Below are 19,209 nucleotides of genomic sequence, written 5' to 3'. Positions count from 1 at the left end.
TGATTATGATTGATTGTTTTTTTATAAGATAAGTTTAATGCTAGCTAGCAACTTACCTTGGCTTACTGCATTTGCGTTACAGGCAGTCTGCTTGTGGAGTGCAACGAGAGAGGCAGGTCGTTATTTCGTTGGACTAGTTAACTGTAAGGTTGCAAGATTGGATCCCCTGAGCTGACATGGTGAAAGTCTTTCTTCCCCTGAACGAGGCAGTTAACCCACTGTTCCTAGGCCGTCATTGAAAATAAGAATGTGTTATTAACTGACTTGCCTAGTTATATAAAGATTAAATAAAGGTGTAAAAATATATATATAATAATAGGCAAATCGGCACCCAAAAATACAGATTTTCGATTGTTATGAAAACTTGAAATCGGCACTAATTAATCGGCCATTCCGATTAATTGGTTGACCTCTACTATGTTGTCAATAGGATGCCATTTGAGACTCAACCGATGTTTATCTGACATGAGGAAATAAACAAAACAATTACTACTAGCGTAGCTAACCGCTTCTGTTTAAAAACTCTGAAATCTGATAGGCTGAGGCAGCGTTGGAAAACAGGTTGGACGTAAACACTCAAGTCAGACATGGTGGTCACTGAGAAGTAGCGCTGATGGTGAAGATAACAGGCATGGAGGCGAGGGAGGAATAATCCAATACCTCACAACAACATTCCGCTGGCACTGTGAGAATCATGCGCAGTTTTGACTTTTAAAATCACAATTAATAAGAAAATATGAACAGGGGGGGCCTGATCATATATCAGCACCTCTACTCTGAGATACTAGGTAAGTCTTGATAGCTTTCCAAACCTGGGTTGTGCAACATTTGCCCATTATTCTAATCAAAATTCTTCAAGCACTGTGAAATTGGTTGTTGATCATTGCTAGAGAACCATTTTCAGGTCTCGCCATATAGTTCCATGTAGATTTAAGTCAAAACTGTAACGTGGCCACTCAGGAACATTCACTATCTTCTTGGTAGATTTCGCCTTTTGTTAACCTCTTGAAACTCTGGGGGCGCAATTTCATTTTTGGATGAAAAACGTTCCCGTTTTAAACAAAAAGATGCTCGACTATGCATATAATTGATAGCTTTGGAAAGAAAACACTCTGAATTTTCTAGAACTGCAAAGATATTGTCTGTGGGTGCCCTAGAACGGGAGCTACAGGCAAAACCAAGATGAAACAGGATTTGAGGCTCTGTTTTCCATTGTCTCCTTATATGGCTGTGAATGCGAGAGGAATGAGCCTGCCCTATCTATCGTTTCCCCAAGGTGTCTGCAGCATTGTGACGTATTTGTAGGCATATCATTGGAAGATTGACCATAAGAGACTACATTTTCCAGTTGTCCGCCCGGTGTCCTCCGTCGAAATTGGTGCGTCATTTTCAGCTGCTGGTATTTTTCCATGCGATTCTGAGGGAAAGCAGGCTTCCACGAACTGCATATCAATGAAGAGATATGTGAAAAAACACCTTGAGGATTGATTCTAAACAACGTTTGCCATGTTTCGGTCGATAATATGGAGTTAATTCGGAAAAAGTTTTACGTTTTGGTGACTGAATTTTCGGTTCGTTTCGGTAGCCAAATGTGATGTACAAAACGGAGCGATTTCTCCTACACAAAGATTCTTTCAGGAAAAACTGAACATTTGCTATGTAACTGAGAGTCTCCTCATTGAAAACATCCGAAGCTCTTCAAAAGGTAAATGATTTTATTTATTTGGTTATCTGGTTTTTGTGAAAATGTTGCGTGCTAAATGCTACGCAAAATGCTAAGCTAGCTTGCAATACTCTTACACAAATGCTTGATTTGCTATGGTTCAAAAGCATATTTTGAAAATCTGAGATGACAGTGTTGTTAAGAAAAGGCTAAGCTTGAGAGCAGGCATATTATTTTCATTTCATTTGCGATTTTCAGAAATCGTTAACGTTGCGTTATGCTAATGAGCCTGAGGCTGTATTCACGATCCCGGATTCGGGATGGGGAGTATCAAGAGTTAAGCAACTCCAGCGTCGATTTGGCTTTGAGTTTTAGGTTATTGTCCTGCTGAAAGGTGAATTGATCTCCCGGTGTCTGGTGGAAAGCAGACTAAACCAGGTTTTCCTGTAGGATTTTGACTGTGTTTGGCTCAATTTCATGTTTCATCCTGAAAATCTCCCCAGTCCTTAATGAATACAAGCATAACCATAACATGATGCAGCCACCACTATACTTGAAAATATGGAGAGTGGTACTCAGTAATCTGTTGTATTGGATTGGCCCCAAACACTTTGTATTCAGGACAAAAAATGAATTGCTTTGCCACATTTTTTTGCAGTATTACTATAGTGCCTTATTGCAAACAGGAAGCATGTTTTGGATTATTTGTATTCTGTACAGGCTTCCTTCTTTTCACTCTGTCAATTAGGTTAGTATAGTGGAGTAACTACAATGTTGTTGATCCATCCTCAGTTTTGTCCTATCACAGCAATCAAATACTAAGTCACCATTGGCTTAAGGTGAAATCCCTGAGCGGTTTCCTTCCTCTCCAGCAACAGAGTTAGGAAGGAATCTCTGTATCTTTGTAGTGACTGGGTGTCATCCAAAGTGTAAATAATTACTTCAACATGCATAAAGGTCTTGATCTTTTGGATCCCTGCTTTTTAAATCTGGCAGCTGATTTCATACCTGAACCACTTACAGTGGAGCAAAAAAGTATTTAGTCAGCCACCAATTGTACAAGTTCTCCCACTTAAAAAGATGAGGCCTGTAATTTTCATCATAGGTGCACTTGGAAAATAAGTATTTGGTCACCTACAAACAAGCAAGATTTCTGGCTCTCACAGACCTGTAACAACTTCTTTAAGAGGCTCCTCTGTCCTCCACTCGTTACCTGTATTAATGGCACCTGTTTGAACTTGTTATCAGTATTAAAAGACACCTGTCCACAACCTCAAACAGTCACACTCCAAACTCCACTATGGCCAAGACCAAAGAGCTGTCAAAGGACACCAGAAACAAAAAATTGTAGACCTGCACCAGGCTGGGAAGACTGAATCTGCAATAGGTAAGCAGCTTGGTTTGAAGAAATAAATTGCGGGAGAAATGATTAGGAAATGGAAGACATACAAGACCACTGATATACTCCCTAGATCTGGGGCTCCACGCAAGATCTCACCCAGTGGGGTCAAAATGATCACAAGAACGGTGAGCAAAAATCCCAGAACCACACGGGGGTACCTAGTGAATGACCTGCAGAGAGCTGGGACCAAAGTAACAAAGCCTACCATCAGTAACACACTACGCCGCCAGGGACTCAAATCCTGCAGTGCCAGACGTGTCCCCCTGCTTAAGCCAGTACATGTCCAGGCCCGTCTGAAGTTTGCTAGAGAGCATTTGGTTGATCCAGAAGAAGATTGGGAGAATGTCATATGGTCAGATGAAACCAAAATATAACTTTTTGGTAAAAACTCAACTCGTCGTGTTTGGAGGACAAAGAATGCTGATTTGCATTCAAAGAACACCATACCTACTGTGAAGCATGGGGGTGGAAACATCATGCTTTGGGGCTGTTTTTCTGCAAAGGGACCAGGACGACTGATCCATGCTAAGGAAAGAATGAATGGGGCCATGTATCGTGAGATTTTGAGTGAAAACTTCTTTCCATCAGCAAGGGCATTGAAGATGAAACGTGGCTGGGTCTTTCAGCATGACAATGAACCCAAACACACCGCCCGGGCAACGGAGGAGTGGCTTCGTAAGAAGCATTTCAAGGTCCTGGAGTGGCCTAGCCAGTCTCCAGATCTCAACCCCATAGAAAATCTTTGGAGGGAGTTGAAAGTCCGTGTTGCCCAGCAACAGCCCCAAAACATCACTGCTCTAGAGGAGATCTGCATGGAGGAATGGGCCAAAATACTAGCAACAGTGTGTGAAAACCTTGTGAAGACTTACAGAAAACGTTTGACCTCTGTCATTGCCAACAAAGGGTATATAACAAAAATATTGAGAAACTTTTGTTATTGACCAAATACTTATTTTCCACATAATTTGCAAATAAATTCATTAAAATCCTACAATGTGATTTTCTGGATTGTTTTTCTAATTTTGTCTGTCATAGTTGAAGTGTACCTACGATGAAAATTACAGGCCTCTCATCTTTTTAAGTGGGAGAACTTGCACAATTGGTGGCTGACTAAATATCTTTTTGCCACACTGTACATATAACGTTCAATCTAACCTTGGAATGTAATGAAATTCCAAAGATCCTAAAATCAGCATTTGTCCTACCACTTTTAAAAGGGGGAGATCCAATTTTTTTTTTAAATAATTATATTCCAATATCAAAGCGGTCACCCCTGGCGAAAATACTTGAAACCCTTGTGAGTGAACAGCTAAAATAGTTTTTAATTTACTAAATCTATTTTATCAATGTACCAATCAGGCTTTACAGCAGCCATGAAGGTTTTAAATGATATCACTGAAACCACTGACAAAAAACAGCACTGTGTCTCATTTTATATTGATCTCGCTAAGGCATTTGATACAGTTGATCATGCTGTAAAAAGGCAGAGATTGTCGAGTGAAGGTCTTCCAGAGCATGCAGTTGCATGGTTTGCTAACTATCTGTCTGATCGAACTCATTGCACTCAATTTGATGGGCTTATGTCTGTTAAATTGTCTGTCTTTAAATGGTGCGCCTCAAGGCTCTGTACTTGGTCCTCTCTTATTCACCATTTATATAAATGATTTAGACAAAAATGTCCAAAATGCGCAACTTAATTTTCATGCTAATGATACTGTTATTCACTGTTGTGCCTCGTCTCTTACAAAAGCTATCCAGAACTTGTAAACTGCTTTTTATACTGTTCAACATACCTTGTGTCAATTGAAGCTTATCCTCAATACTGACAAAACTAAACTAATGGTCTTTTCTAAAGCAAGACATAGACCTCTGAACCTTTCACCTATTACTACCTGTCAGGGCAAGTTGATCGAGGTTGTAACCTCATAAATATCTTGGAATTTTAATTGATGACGGCCTCTCTTTTAAATTGCATATTCAACAATTTACAAAACAATTTAAGCTGAAATTGGGATTTTATTTTAGGAATAAGGCTGTTTTTTCTTTTGAAGCCAGAAGGAGGCTAGTATCAGCTACATTTATGCCCTTACTAGACTATGGGGATATTTTATATATGAATGCTTCTGCTCAGTGTTTGAGATCAATTGACACCTTTTACCATGGCACTTTGAGATTTATTTTAAACTGCAAAACCCTTACGCACCACTGCACTTTGTATACCAGGGTTGGCTGGCCTTCTCTCGTCACTCGTAGGCTCAGTCACTGGTATACTTTTATTTCCAAAGCCATTTTGGGGTTACTACCTTTTTATTTGGGCATTTTTATTGTTCAGAAATGTGGTGGGTACTCTCTTCGTTCGCTGGACTTTATCCTGCTACCTGTTCCAAATGTCCGAACTGAATTTGGTAAAAGGGCTTTTATGTACTCTGCGCCATCGTCTTGGAACGCCTTACAAAATACTTAACTGGAAGAACTTGTCCCTATTGGTATTTTTAAATCACTGATGAATGATCTTGAGACTTGCTGTTTTTGATTTTGTTATACTCTTGTGAATTCTATGGTTTTTACTAGATTACTTGTAGTTTTCATGTACCATGTGTAGTTAACTAGTAATTATGTTAAGATTGATAGTTTTTTATAAGATATGTTTAATGCTAGCTAGCACCTTACCTTGGCTCCTTGCTGCACTCGCATAACAGGTAGTCAGCCTGCCACGCAGTCGCCTCGTGGAGTGAAATGTAATCGGCCATGATCGGTGTGCAAAATGCTGATTACCGATTGTTATGAAAACTTGAAAATCGGCCCTAATTAAATAGGCCATTCCGATGAATTGGTTGACGTCTAGTGTGGGGTACAGAGATTAGGTAGCCATTAAAAAATAAAAATAAATAATGTTAACGCCATTATTGCACAGAGTGAGTTCATGTGACTTGTTATTGTGACTTGTTAAGCACATTTTTATTTATTTAGGCTTGCCATAACAAAGGGGTTGAATACTTACTGACTCAAGACATTTCAGCTTTTACATTGCTTATTTATTTGTAAAAATATTTAAAAACATAATTCCACTTGGACATTATGGAGTATTGTGAGTAGGCAAAAAAATGTCAATTAAATATATTTTAAATTCAGGCTGTCACACAGTGTGGGAAAGTCTTACATTGAAACAATTGAGTCTAGTCAAAGGCAGTTGATTGAAGCACAACCATTCATTTCCATAATGAGTGAGAGAAGAGACCTAAATTAATGTCTATGCAGAAAATTGTCACTGTGGACGTGTCTAGGGGTGTAACAGTACACGTATTTGTACCAAAATAGTTCAGTACATACAGGGACCTCGGTTCGGTCCGAACTGTGAACCCAAATTAATACATAAAAAAATATATACACAAAATAAAAAAAAACGCTTGGCCTATAGGCTATGCCTACGCTGTGGTGTATGCCTCAACTAAATCTGAGCTGGGAAAAAAGCATTTCAGGCTGTTCCATTAAAACTATAGCGTACCCTGACCGTGACAAAGAAGTTATGAGTGATAGGTATGTTTATAGCCGTGGAATGCGCCCATTCTTGGTGGTTGAGAAGAATAGGGAATTTCAGCACCTCGTAAAAGTCTCAAGCCACCTTATGAACTTCGCCCTCTCGCACCCATTTCAGCCTACCCACCTCTGTAAGGAAGCTTAAGCCAAAGTTGTAAATGAATTGGCCAATGCACCCTATATTACACTTACTACAGGTTTATGGACCTCCAGGGCTTAACAGGACAGACACGCCCCCTTTATGAGTAACAAGAGCGCATATTGTAGCATAGGCCTATATCATGTCTGAGTGATGTTTACATATTGATTTCACACAGACATTGCACTCTATAATACTGTTGTTGATGACTAATCGTGCGTTTTCATTTAAGAAAATCTAAAGTGTTGGTATTCCTGATGGTGCCCCCATCAGGCATGATATGACTCATGATCATATATGTAAATCAGGAATACCAACACTTTGGATTTTCTTAAATAAACAAAAACTACAGTAACGGTTGGCATTAAATGTTCCCGCTGTACCGAAACCAAATCATGACAACAAAACGATAAACTGCAATATGTACCGAAAAGGTGTGTTTGGTAAACTGTTATACCCCTAGACTTGTCAGTAACAGGCGGCACTCAACAACAGGCTATTCACTCACAGCCACCGTGACACAATCACATGACTCTGGCATTTGTGTTTTCATAGATCGCTTCTGTCCTTCAGTGCTGTCCCCCAATCCCTCCTCCTTCACGGTCATCGTTCCCTTGGACAGTAGTCTGACTGTTGCCAGGTTAGTTCAAAGCAAACCTGTAGCCTATGCCACAAAGCGTGAGAGGAGTAAGTGAGCCAACTTAGGCCAATTCTGAAATCAAAACCGGCTAACCGTTGTCACAAAGGTGGCTCACCTTTTAGCCAGGTAAATTGCTATGGCAACACATCATTCAGCTCTAACCTGCTCTGGGGGAAGGCTCACTCCAATTAATCCTGAATGTGTCTTAGCTCAAACCAAACCTAGTTTATAAACCCAGATTATTTTATGGGACAGTTTTGCCTACAGTAATGATAACATATTGTGCTTTACACACAAAGTGTGTATGCGGCACACAACTTCTGTCCATCAGGAGAGAAAAGTACCTGAAAGGACGCACGCAATCCACGAGACCGTATGAAATGTTGAGAGCAGCAAGACAAAGTCACAACGGCACAGTGAACATAAACGATGCCTGTGACAGAATTTCTCTTGCACTTCTTATAAATGCAAAGCACACAGAGGTGGGAGAATGCAAAGCCTGTTGTTCAAACCTGCCTCTGCAGGTCAATCCTGCCAGCGTTTATCTGGGCTCTGCTGCCAGTGGCCTGACTGGCATCTGTCTCACTGCCCTGCCCCCGCCCCGTGGAACCTCTTGGTCGGGTGACTGTCATGCCTCTGGGGGTTTGGCGAGAAGGTTGAAAGGCCTGGCTGTTCTGTTCTCGTCTCGCCTTATGCCTCTATGCAGCAGAGTATCTCTACCTCACCTCTCTGAGGTTACACCTTTGAATGGATCCCTTCAGATCTCCATGTCACGCCTCGCACTACAGACAGGCTAGATAGCCTTGGTCACAGATGGGGTGACGGAGGAGGATCCAGGCAGGCAGACATAATAGTAGACAGCTCGGACTCCGACATTGGCCTGGTGGTGATGTCTCAACTGGCTCCCGAAGCACATGAGGATATGCCTCGGAGGGACAGGTCAGCAGAACAGGGCTCCCCCAGATAACCACCAGAATAACACTGAGTTTTCAATGAGGGTTAGGAGGACACACCGTTTCAACACAGCCTTGCAGTTAGTTCCTTCATATTTGACTCTGTGGCATCTCAGTATCTGTTTTACACTTCATATGAACAATAACATCGCATTTAAATGTCAGTGACAAATCAGACATTTCAATGCAGTTTGCGTCTCGACAGAACGCAGGCTAACACCCGGAGAACGGACATCAGGTCATTACGCGGCACGATTACAAATCGATCCCAATTGGAGTCAGCTGTAAACCCATTAAGCTGTTGCAGGGTTTGACGGAGCCGGGCAGCTGTAATAGACCGCCAGTCAATTGGCCGATTGCTCTGCAATAACTCACAGGGATTTACAAATAACAAGGGGGTTGCCAAGAAAACAGCTGATGTCCCCATAAATAGGGGCGGCAGGGTGGCAGAGTGGTTAGAGTGTTGGACTCGTAGCTGGAAGGCTGCAAGTTCAAATCCCCGAGCTGACAAGGTACAAATCTGTCGTTCTGCCCCTGAACAGGCAGTTAACCCACTGTTCCTAGGCCGTCATTGAAAATAAGAATTTGTTCTTAACTGATCTGGTAAAATAAGGTAAAATAAATCAAATTAAAATAAAAATACAATGCCATTTTCAACAGCGTGTTGCCTCTAAATGACATAGAGCTGCCAATATAGTTATTGGGTTTGGTTCTGAACTGAAGCAGGCAGAAATCCACACATGCCAAGGAGGTGGTGATCATTACAGATGATGACATACACAATTTGCAAATGAAAAGTATAGTATATTGGCCCTAAATCTTGCTGGACAGAGAGTTTGCATCATGTAGAACGCACATTGACCTTAACCCACATTCTTAAGGGGTCAGCGACAGCGGGAACAGCCCCAGAATAATAACAGACCCACCGTGAGTTCCCAGTATTGGTATCATGTAAAAAGCGCATCTCACGCTTGTGTGAAACTCATCCTCTGCCTTTGACCCAAAGCATGACCTTGAAGATTGTGTTATAAACACACCATAACCTTCTGGTTGGTGTCCCTGCTGCAATAGCTCACACTTTCATCTAAAAACTAAGGCATTGTGACGTATGACTATTGTTCGGCAAGATACCTGCTCCAGTTTCTATGGTCATTCATCATTGTCACTGGGTAGGTTTCCAAGGTTTATTGCAGCTACTGCTGCCGCTGTCTTAAAAACAAGGGAGCCTGCACTCCCCCACCCCCACTGCAGTAGTTCGCTGTGTAATGTTATGTAAGGGGACCTGCTTTTAATATGAGGTTCTTGTCAGGTTCTTTCATCTTGAACTTTCTCAGGGATTTATTTGTACTTGATTTTCTTATTGATTCCCTGTTGAATTATTGGATTACGAAGCACCATGATTGCAGTATTGGCCTAGGTCTTTTCAATGTCTAAAACCAAATGTTTCCACAGTATAGAAAAAAATATGGATAAATAAACATGAAGCATAAATCCTTGAAACACTATCTGGATAGTGCCAAGTAGATGTTCAATAAGGGTCAACAACATTTCAACTAACTATCCACCAGCCCCAAAGCTAATCCTAAAAATTAACCCTTAACCTAGCCCTTACCCTAACTCTTATTCGAAACCAAACCATAACCCTTTCGTAACAGTCGCAAGCATTTGCTGATCAACAGATAGTGTGTTTATCGACTATCTGTTGATCATCTATATGGGACTATCCAAATAAAGTGACCATGCAGCATACTCTTGTAGTTTTATGCTATTGCTATTACAACAACTGCTTGCATAAGCTAAATAAAAACCATTCACCTTATTCAACATGTTGTTTTATGTAACAGCTGACACAGTCTAGAAATAGAACCATCGGACACCTCTACACCGATCAGATGTTAGACACTAGTATAAAGGATGGACGTGGAATGGTAACAGAGCTAAACATATAACCCACAACTGGTGGCAGTGATCACAACAGAAGACCTCTGACATTTCGCGCTATAGGTCAAGCTCGTCTGACTCTGGCATTGCGTGGAGAACTGACACACTCTCTAATTTGAGCACCCCCCCTAGCATTGAATGTTACTGTGGTATGAATAATCTATAGCACATGTTGTTTACCCATTACCTGCTCCAGAATGGGTCCCCTCATATTACAAAGTTGTTACGTAATAGGCCAAGCTAATTTGCTTCGATTGAATATATAAAGATACCTTCACTTCTTTGGGACTGGGGGGACAGTAGAGTAGCTTGGATGAAAAAGTTCCCAAAGTAAACTGCCTGCTACTCAGGCCCAGTTGCTAATATATGCATACTATTAGTAGATCTGGATAGAAAACACTCTGCAGTTTCTAAAACTGTTTGAATGATGTCTGTGAGTATAACAGACCTCATATGGCAGGCAAAAACCTGAGAAACAAATCCAACCAGGAAGTGGAAATCGTAGGTTTGTAGTTTTTCAACTCATTGCCTATCGAATACACAGTGTCTATGGGGTCATATTGCACTTCCTAAGGCTTCCACTAGATGTCAACCGTCTTTAGAACCTTGTTTGAGGCTTCTGCTGTGAAGTGGGGGCGAATAAGAGGGGATTGAGTCAGGGCTCTAGCAGAGTGGCATGAGCTGACCACGCGCGTTCACGTGAGAGTTAGCGTGCGTTCTATTGCAATTCTGCAGACAAAGGAATTCTCCAGTTGGAACATTATTGAAGATTTATGATAAAAACAACCTAAAGATTGATTCTATACTTCATATGACATGTTTCTACGAACTGTAATATAACTTTTCGTCTGAACTTTCGCTTGGACTTGCGCGTTGTGAGTTTGGATTATGTACTAAATGCGTGAACAAAAAGGAGGTATTTGGACATAAATTATGGAATTTATCGAACAAATCAAACATTTATTGTGGAACTGGGATTCCTGGGAGTGCATTCTGATGAAGATAATCAAAGGAAGTGAATATTTATAATGTCATTTCTGACTTCTGTTGACTGCACAACATGGCGGATATCTGTTTGGCTGTTTTGTTGTCTGAGTGCTGTACTCAGATTATTACATGGTGTGCTTTTTCGGTAAAGCTTTTTGAAATCTGACACAGCGGTTGCCTCTTAGAGATCGGGCTACTTTTTTCAACATTCTGTTAAAATAATATATCCCATTTAGCAGACGCTTTTGTCCAAAGCGACTTACAAGTCGGCTGGGACCACTACTTTTACATATGGGTGGCCCCAGTGGGAATCGAACCCACGACGCTTGGCGTTGCAAGCGCCATGCTCTACCGACTGAGCCACTGCGCAACATTTCAATGTCCTGCTACTCATGCCAGGAATATAGTATATGCATATGATTAGTATGTGTGCATAGAAAACACTCGGAAGTTTCTAGAACTGGTTCAATGGTGTCTGTGACTATAACAGAACGAGTTCCGTGGTCAAAATCGCCAGAAAACCTGGTCACTAAATCGACAAAAAAAAATCAATCCGCCAGCCCAAGTATTGTTTATTGGAAGGAAAAATAATTAAGAGTGAGATTACAGTTCCTACAGCTTCCACACGATGTCGCCAGTGTTGTGATTTCGATTCAACTAAATCCTTGGTCATCTGAGTAATAGCCACATCCGGTTGTCAAGTCCACAGATGTAAACAATGGAACCGGAAAAGTTGACTACGTTTCCCAAACTTGTGCCTATTGAATACAGATCGCTCCGTGATCAATTTGATCGTTTATTAACGTTTAGTAATAACTAAAGTTGGATTACAGAAGTAGTTTGAAGTGTTTTGTCAAAGTTTATAGGCAACTTTTTTAATTGTAAAAATAACGTCGCGTTTAAAAAAATGTGTTTTTACTGGATCTGACGGTGTTCATAAATTGACATTTTGGGTACACAAGGACCAATTTAATCGAAAAAAATACCCAATTGTGATGTTTATGGGACATATAGGAGTGCCAACAAAGAATCTCGTCAAAGGTAATGAATGTTTTATATTTTATTTCTGCGTTTTGTATAGCGCCGGCTACGCTAATTCCTTTGTTTACGAGCCCTTCTGGTATTTCGGCGTGTTGCCTGCTATCAGATAATAGCTACTCATGCTTTCGCCGAAAAGCATTTTACAAATCTGACTCGTTGGCTAGATTCATAACGAGTGTAGCTTGAATTGACTACCCTGTATGTGAATTTTAATGAACGTTTGAGTTTTAACGAGTGCTATTAGCATTTGGCGTAGCACATTTGCATTTATTGTTGGAAGGGGGTGCGGTTGCGTCCCGGGTGGGCCAGAGAGGTTAAGGAGAAGTTTATCTAAAGTTCCATGTATAACACTTGTATCTTTTAGCAATGTTTATTATGCGCATTTCTGGAAATTGATGTGGTTCTCCGCAAAATCACCGGATGTTTTGGAACTACTGAACATAACACGCCAATGTAAACTGAGATTTTTGGATATAAATATGAACTTTATCAAACAAAACATACAGTGGGGCAAAAAAGTATTTAGTCAGCCACCAATTGTGCAAGTTCTCCCACTTAAAAAGATGAGGCCTGTAATTCTCATCATCGGTGCACTTCAACTATGACAGACAAAATGAGAAAGAAAAAAATCCAGAAAATCACATTGTAGGATTTTTTGAAAATTATGGTGGAAAATTTGTATTTGGTCACCTACAAACAAGCAAGATTTCTGGCTCTCACAGACCTGTAACAACTTCTTTAAGAGGCTCCTCTGTCCACCACTCGTTACCTGTATTAATGGCACCTGTTTGAACTTATCAGTATAAAAGACACCTGTCCACAACCTCAAACAGTCACACTCCAAACTCCACTATGGCCAAGACCAAAGAGCTGTCAAAGGACACCAGAAACAAAATTGCAGACCTGCACCAAGCTGGGAGGACTGAATCTGCAATAGGTAAGCAGCTTGGTTTGAAGAAATCAACTGTGGGAGCAATTATTAGGAAATGGAAGACATACAAGACCACTGATAATCTCCCTCGATCTGGGGCTCCTCGCAAGATCTCACCCCGTGGCGTCAAAATGATCACAAGAACGGTGAGCAAAAATCCCAGAACTACACGGAGGGACCTAGTGAATGACCTGCAGAGAGCTGGGACCAAAGTAACAAAGCCTACCATCAGTAACACACTATGCCGCTGGGGACTCAAATCCTGCAGTGCCAGACGTGTCCCCCTGCTTAAGCCAGCACATGTCCAGGCCCATCTGAAGTTTGCTAAAGAGCATTTGGATGATCCAGAAGAAGATTGGGAGAATGTCATATGGTCAGATGAAACCAAAATATAACTTTTTGGTAAAAACTCAACTCGTCGTGTTTGGAGGACAAAGAATGCTGATTTGCATTCAAAGAACACCATACCTACCGTGAAGCATGGGGGTGGAAACATCATGCTTTGGGGCTGTTTTTCTGCAAAGGGACCAGGACGACTGATCCATGCTAAGGAAAGAATGAATGGGGCCATGTATCGTGAGATTTTGAGTGAAAACCTCCTTCCATCAGCAAGGGCATTGAAGACGAAACGTGGCTGGGTCTTTCAGCATGACAATGATCCCAAACACACCGCCCGGGCAACAAAGGAGTGGCTTTGTAAGAAGCATTTCAAAGGTCCTGGAGTGGCCTAGCCAGTCTCCAGATCTCAACCCCATAGAAAATCTTTGGAGGGAGTTGAAAGTCTGTGTTGCCCAGCAACAGACCCAAAACATCACTGCTCTAAAAGGAGATCTGCATGGAGGAATGGGCCAAAATACCAGCAACAGTGTGAGAAAACCTTGTGAAGACTTACAGAAAACGTTTGACCTCTGTTATATACCCTTTGTTAGCAATGACAAAGTATTGAGATAAACTTTTGGCATTGACCAAATACTTATTTTCCACCATCATTTGCAAATAAATTCATTAAAAATCCTACAATGTGATTTTCTGGATTTTTTCCCCCTCATTTTGTCTGTCATAGTTGAAGTGTACCTGCCTCTCATCTTTTTAAGTGGGAGAACTTGCACAATTGGTGGCTGACTAAATACTTTTTTGCCCCACTGTACATGTATTGTGTAACATGAAGTCCTATGAGTGTTGTCTGATGAAGATCAAAAGTTAGTGATTAATTTTCTCTATTTCTGCTTTTTGTGACTCCTCTATTTGGCTGGGAAAATGGCTGTGTGTTTTTCTGTGACTAGGTGCTTACCTAACATAATCGTTTGGTGTGCTTTCGCCGTAAAGCCTATTTGAAATCAGACACTGTGGCTGGATTAACGAGAATTTTATCTTTAAAATGGTGTAAAATACTTGTATGCTTGAGGAATTTTAATTATGAGATTTCTGTTGTTTTGAATTTGGCGCCCTGCACTTTCACTAGCTGTTGTCGAGGTGGGACACTACCATCCCGAATATCCCAGAGAAGTTAACAGGCTGTTTTAAACTTACTATAATTAGGGAGTTGTTTAAAAATGATTTGGCCTACAGCAAGACAGATCTATTAAAACCAGGGTAAAAGTCAAGCCATTATGAAACAAAACCTGTTGGTTCTTAAGGGGTCTTCACTCTGTAGTGCCCAATTTAAATATACAGTAAATCTGTCCCAATTTAATGAGCAAAGGATTTGGAGAGTGATACCACAGAAGCCCCCAGAACAGGGGAGTCGAACTCAATCACTGCAAGGAGCCATATTGGGGAGAAGAAAAAAATTGTGGGTCAGACATAGCCTGTTTGTTTTTAGAAAAATATGTTCATTAAAAATGTACATAGGATGCTGGATAGAGCATTTTAACATTAAACAAAATATAAATAATACTTGCCCAGCCTTTGCTGCTGTGCTTGCAGAGGTGCATAATATGCTACAATCCTAATCAAAAAGTATTTCAAAATTGCAAATAACAAAAACGTAGGTAGGTTGTTGTAACATTTAAACTTAAAATATGTTTATAATTTTTCACACTGCATGGATCACAGGTAGTTGAAAGCAGCTGTATGTTGCTATAACGGGCCTATAGGTTTACCCTTTGCATGGTGTTTTGTTGCATGTTTAGTTTTTTGTTTATTCATTGTCAAGCTTTAAAAAACTGAAGCCAGACTCCAACATTTCAGTATCCTAGGACTGTGGCATGTGTCCATGCACTTTTTCTCCACTGCGTACTTTGGGAGCGTATCAAACTGTTGACTCACCACACTCACATGTGAATCCTTTATCTAATAATGTCATATTGGTTGACAAAAAGTTGTCTGTAGTACAGCAATTGCCTGGTTCTGACAACACGCTTAAATTGGTCAGTACCATTAAGGAGAACAGTTGGGGATGCTGCAAATGTTTAGTGATGATATGATACAGCACACTGGCTGGCTCATGGGTAGGTGTGTGTGTGGGTCTCTGGGAGGAGGAGTGTGTGGCAATGCACCGCCTTTGGCACACAGAACGGGCCTGACAGAAATGTGTCATGGGCCAGATCCTGCCAGCAGGCCTTGTGTTTGACACGTGCTTTAGAATAAATACTTCCCCTTTATCTGTGCTCTGCATTCCTTACCTTTAGCGAGTCAAAGCAGGCAATCACCCTTCCGTTCTCCACCTGGCAGCTTTTGGGCGGGTGCGCAAATTTGCATTCCTCGTCACTCCGCGAACATGTCCCCCTCTGGAACTGTCGGCACACCTCCAGCGTCAGCCATTTTGTGTCTCGCATCGAAGCAATATTTAAAGCCATAGCAATGCCGGGATGGGGTAAAGCTAGCCACTTGTTTAAGGAGAGGCTATACTCTAATGGCTCTTCAGTGTGCTAAAAAAAACTAAAAGTGTAGCAAAAAAAATTGTGTGGGTCAGTGAAAGTCGTTTGCCCTTGCGGACTTCAGAGCAGCAGAGTTGGTGGACTTGCAACCTGGATGTGGGCGCAGCTTGGGAGATGGTGGCTATCAGAGAAGCTGTCAATCAAGAGACGTCGCTCGTCAATCAGTTAGTCCCAGGTGCAGGCCACTGACAGGTCAACGGGGGCATGCTCAGAGGCAGGGTGGACTGACTGACCGTCCGAATGTGGTGGTAGTGGGAAGAAATGGGGAGGGGGTGGGGAAGATAATTGAAACTGGTGCTATTTCGAGGGTGATGGCACTGCTTGGGCGAGAATATAAATTTGTGCAGACGGTGGGTTGGGTATTGACTAAACTTCTCCGAATGGGTCAGTCAGCACTCTGTTTTGGCAGAGAGTCCAGCCAGTTCCCCCAACCACTGCAGTTAAATATTTCTGCTTGGGTTTCTGAGGCAGCGCAGCAACGGAGCCAGATAAAGATGAGTTGGTAGGGCAGGGGCTGAGCTATCTTCTGTCACAGCGAGGGAGGGAATGTTGCATGCTTGGTGGAGGTGACGTGCAGGCAGGCAGCTCAAGTAGGGATGTCTGACAAGGCACTTTCTGTCGACGATCTGTGTGTGAGAGAGAGACGGGTTATTTTCAGAGGAGTAGTTAAACAACTGCCTGATGCATTAATGTCTTTTTATTTTATTTTAAGCTAAAACAGTTCATGAAATAAAGTGGAAACGTATTGCTGGGGACAGCATTATTTCCCCAAATCAATTCGTGGACAATCAATTAGAAAACTCTAGAAAAAAATAAATTCAATAAATTCACTGTTCACAAGATAAAGCTGTGAATGTTCTTTAACAATACAGACCCATAGGCAAAAGTATTCAGAGATTTTTCTGCCTTTGTACTGCTTGGGCAGGCCGCTAAAAATGTTTCTATTTCATAACATTTTTGGGATGGAAAATGCTTTCAGTGGAAACTTAAATGACTAAAACCAGACATAAAAGTAAGCTAATGTAGAAAATAGAACATTCAAAAAAACAATTCATTTAGAAATAGTATACATTGTTATTATGCGAAAGTAAAATAACAGCATCAGCCATGGCAAAATGCATAGAATTGCAGGAATCTAGCTTTAAAAATCATAAAAATATATATTTCAACTCGATGAAGAAATTTTTAGAACTGCAGAAAATTTGCTTAAAAATTCCAACATTTCTATACACCGCCAAGGGGAAAATGTAAAACAAAATGTCACGCAGACAGGCTGCCAATATAATTCTGATCCATTGTCAAGAATTCGGTCAAGCCCTCCAAATCGGAACAAGCTTAAGCTATAAGAACATTTTATTATGTCAATTTCATGGCCTATTCTGTCCTGTCCTAACTTTAACTAGTAGACTTTACCGGTAGTGGAAAAAATATCCAATTGTCATATTTGAGTAAAAGTAAAGATACCTTCGTAGAAAATGACTCAAGTAAAAGTTTTAAAAAGTCAGCCAGAAAAATACTGCTTGAGTAAAAGTATTTGGTTTTAAATATACTTAAGTAACAAAAGTAAAAGTATAAATAATTTAAAATGGCTTATAATAACAAAATCAGATGGCACAATTTACACTCCAACGCACAGACATTTACAAACGACGCATTTGTGTTTAGTGAGTCCTTCCGATCAGAGGCAGTAGGGATGACCAGGGATGTTCTCTTGATAAGTGAGTGAATTGGACCACTTTCCTGCCCTGCTAAGCATTGAAAATGTAACAAGTACATCGTTTTCTTTCGGAATCTAGTGAAGTCAAAAATATAAAATGGTAAAGTACAGATACCTAAAAAAAACTACTTAAGTACTTTACACCACTGGACTTGACCCCCAAAACTTAAGCTTGTGCCCTAGAAATGTAGGGCCAAAGCCAAACATTGAGAAATGTTATAACAGTGTTTAGCCTATCATATTAAGAATAGGAGAATAATATTGCTGTCGAAAACACATTGATATACAGATGACTGGCGCCCTGTTTTTAGTGGTGTGTGTGTGTGAGTGTGAGTGTGAGAGTGAGAGTCTGCGTGCGCCCTTGTTTGTGTGTGGCTAGGAAGGAGGAGGCTGGCTTGAAGTGTTGTGTAAGCCAACAGAGGGCAGTTGCGAGGTTATTCAGCTGCCACTTGGTCTGAGTTCCCGATCATTACTTTGCGTCATTGTGCGCCAACTCGCCCGACGCAGCCATCAGGCATGTTGAATACAAAGCAGAGCGGAGAATGGCAACGACCCCTGTGCAATGAGACAGCAAGAGTGCAGTAAGCCAAGCCAGTGCGGGACAGGAGGGACAAAGCCCCTGGGGTCCACCCACCCTGTCGAGTAATGCCGTGACGAGAGCCGCTAGCTAATAGAAAACGTGCAGCGCAGCAGTGTTCCGGGAAGCCATCCAACAGGCAGAGCAAGAGAGACCGAGACAGATGCATGTGCCAGACACGATTACGCCACTGCCTGGGTACCTAGAGTGCCTCAACACCCACCAGACAAGACCAGTCAAATTAGACGTCAGATCATTGATACGGCCAGTGGATTTTCAATTCACAGAGAGAGAATAGGAGTCTCGCGCCTCTCGCTCTGCATCTGTTTTCAGGCAATGTCCTCCGGCTACTCGGGTTGGGGAGGGGGAAAAGGACTTGATAGATAAAACAATTTAAAAACGGGACATAGCCTAGCCTTTAGCTTGCTTTTTGAATCCATTACAAACTGACTACTGTGCAGGGAGCCTCTTTCCCTTAGAACATCTGGAAATACTTTCTGGTGATAACTGGGAGAAGGAAGTGGGGGTAGGGCAGGCGAACAAGGGAGGGAGGGTTGTAAAAAGCTGCAGCTGCTGTTTAGAATTCTCTTCATTTCATATCCCACAGATCCCTCCATTCAAAGACATGGGGCAAAATAAGTACAACAACACTAGCATAGTGAGCATACTGCACTCCACAATGAACAAGAGACATTGGTCGGACTCCATACAAACAAATAGACCTATGTACAAATCATAGTCAAAATATTGAGTGAGTCGCTTTAGTGGTCATGAAAGAATATGAGTCCAGACAGTAAAAGCC

The 19,209-nt window shown here is 41.4% G+C and overlaps 2 protein-coding genes across 15 annotated transcripts in view; one reads left to right on the top strand and one right to left on the bottom strand.

Annotated features, from left to right (window-relative positions):
- LOC135543620 (cysteine and tyrosine-rich protein 1-like) overlaps positions 1 to 19,209 on the top strand; it is a 387,961-nt gene that overhangs the window by 212,734 nt on the left and 156,018 nt on the right. The gene's annotated exons all lie outside the window — the stretch shown is intronic.
- LOC135543616 (muscleblind-like protein 2a) overlaps positions 1 to 19,209 on the bottom strand; it is an 85,149-nt gene that overhangs the window by 50,753 nt on the left and 15,187 nt on the right. For all 14 annotated transcript variants that reach the window (XM_064971021.1, XM_064971027.1, XM_064971030.1 and 11 more), the window contains exon 2: positions 15,859 to 16,739. In XM_064971021.1, coding sequence (XP_064827093.1) covers positions 15,859 to 16,032 — 174 coding nt within the window. In that variant the 5' untranslated portion in view covers positions 16,033 to 16,739. The remainder of the gene's footprint in view (positions 1 to 15,858; positions 16,740 to 19,209) is intronic.

This window comes from Oncorhynchus masou, chromosome 7, assembly GCF_036934945.1.
Source record: "Oncorhynchus masou masou isolate Uvic2021 chromosome 7, UVic_Omas_1.1, whole genome shotgun sequence".
Classification (NCBI taxonomy): Eukaryota; Metazoa; Chordata; class Actinopteri; order Salmoniformes; family Salmonidae; genus Oncorhynchus; species Oncorhynchus masou.
Note: the sequence above shows the minus strand (reverse complement) of the source record. Positions and strands in the feature narration are given on the sequence as shown.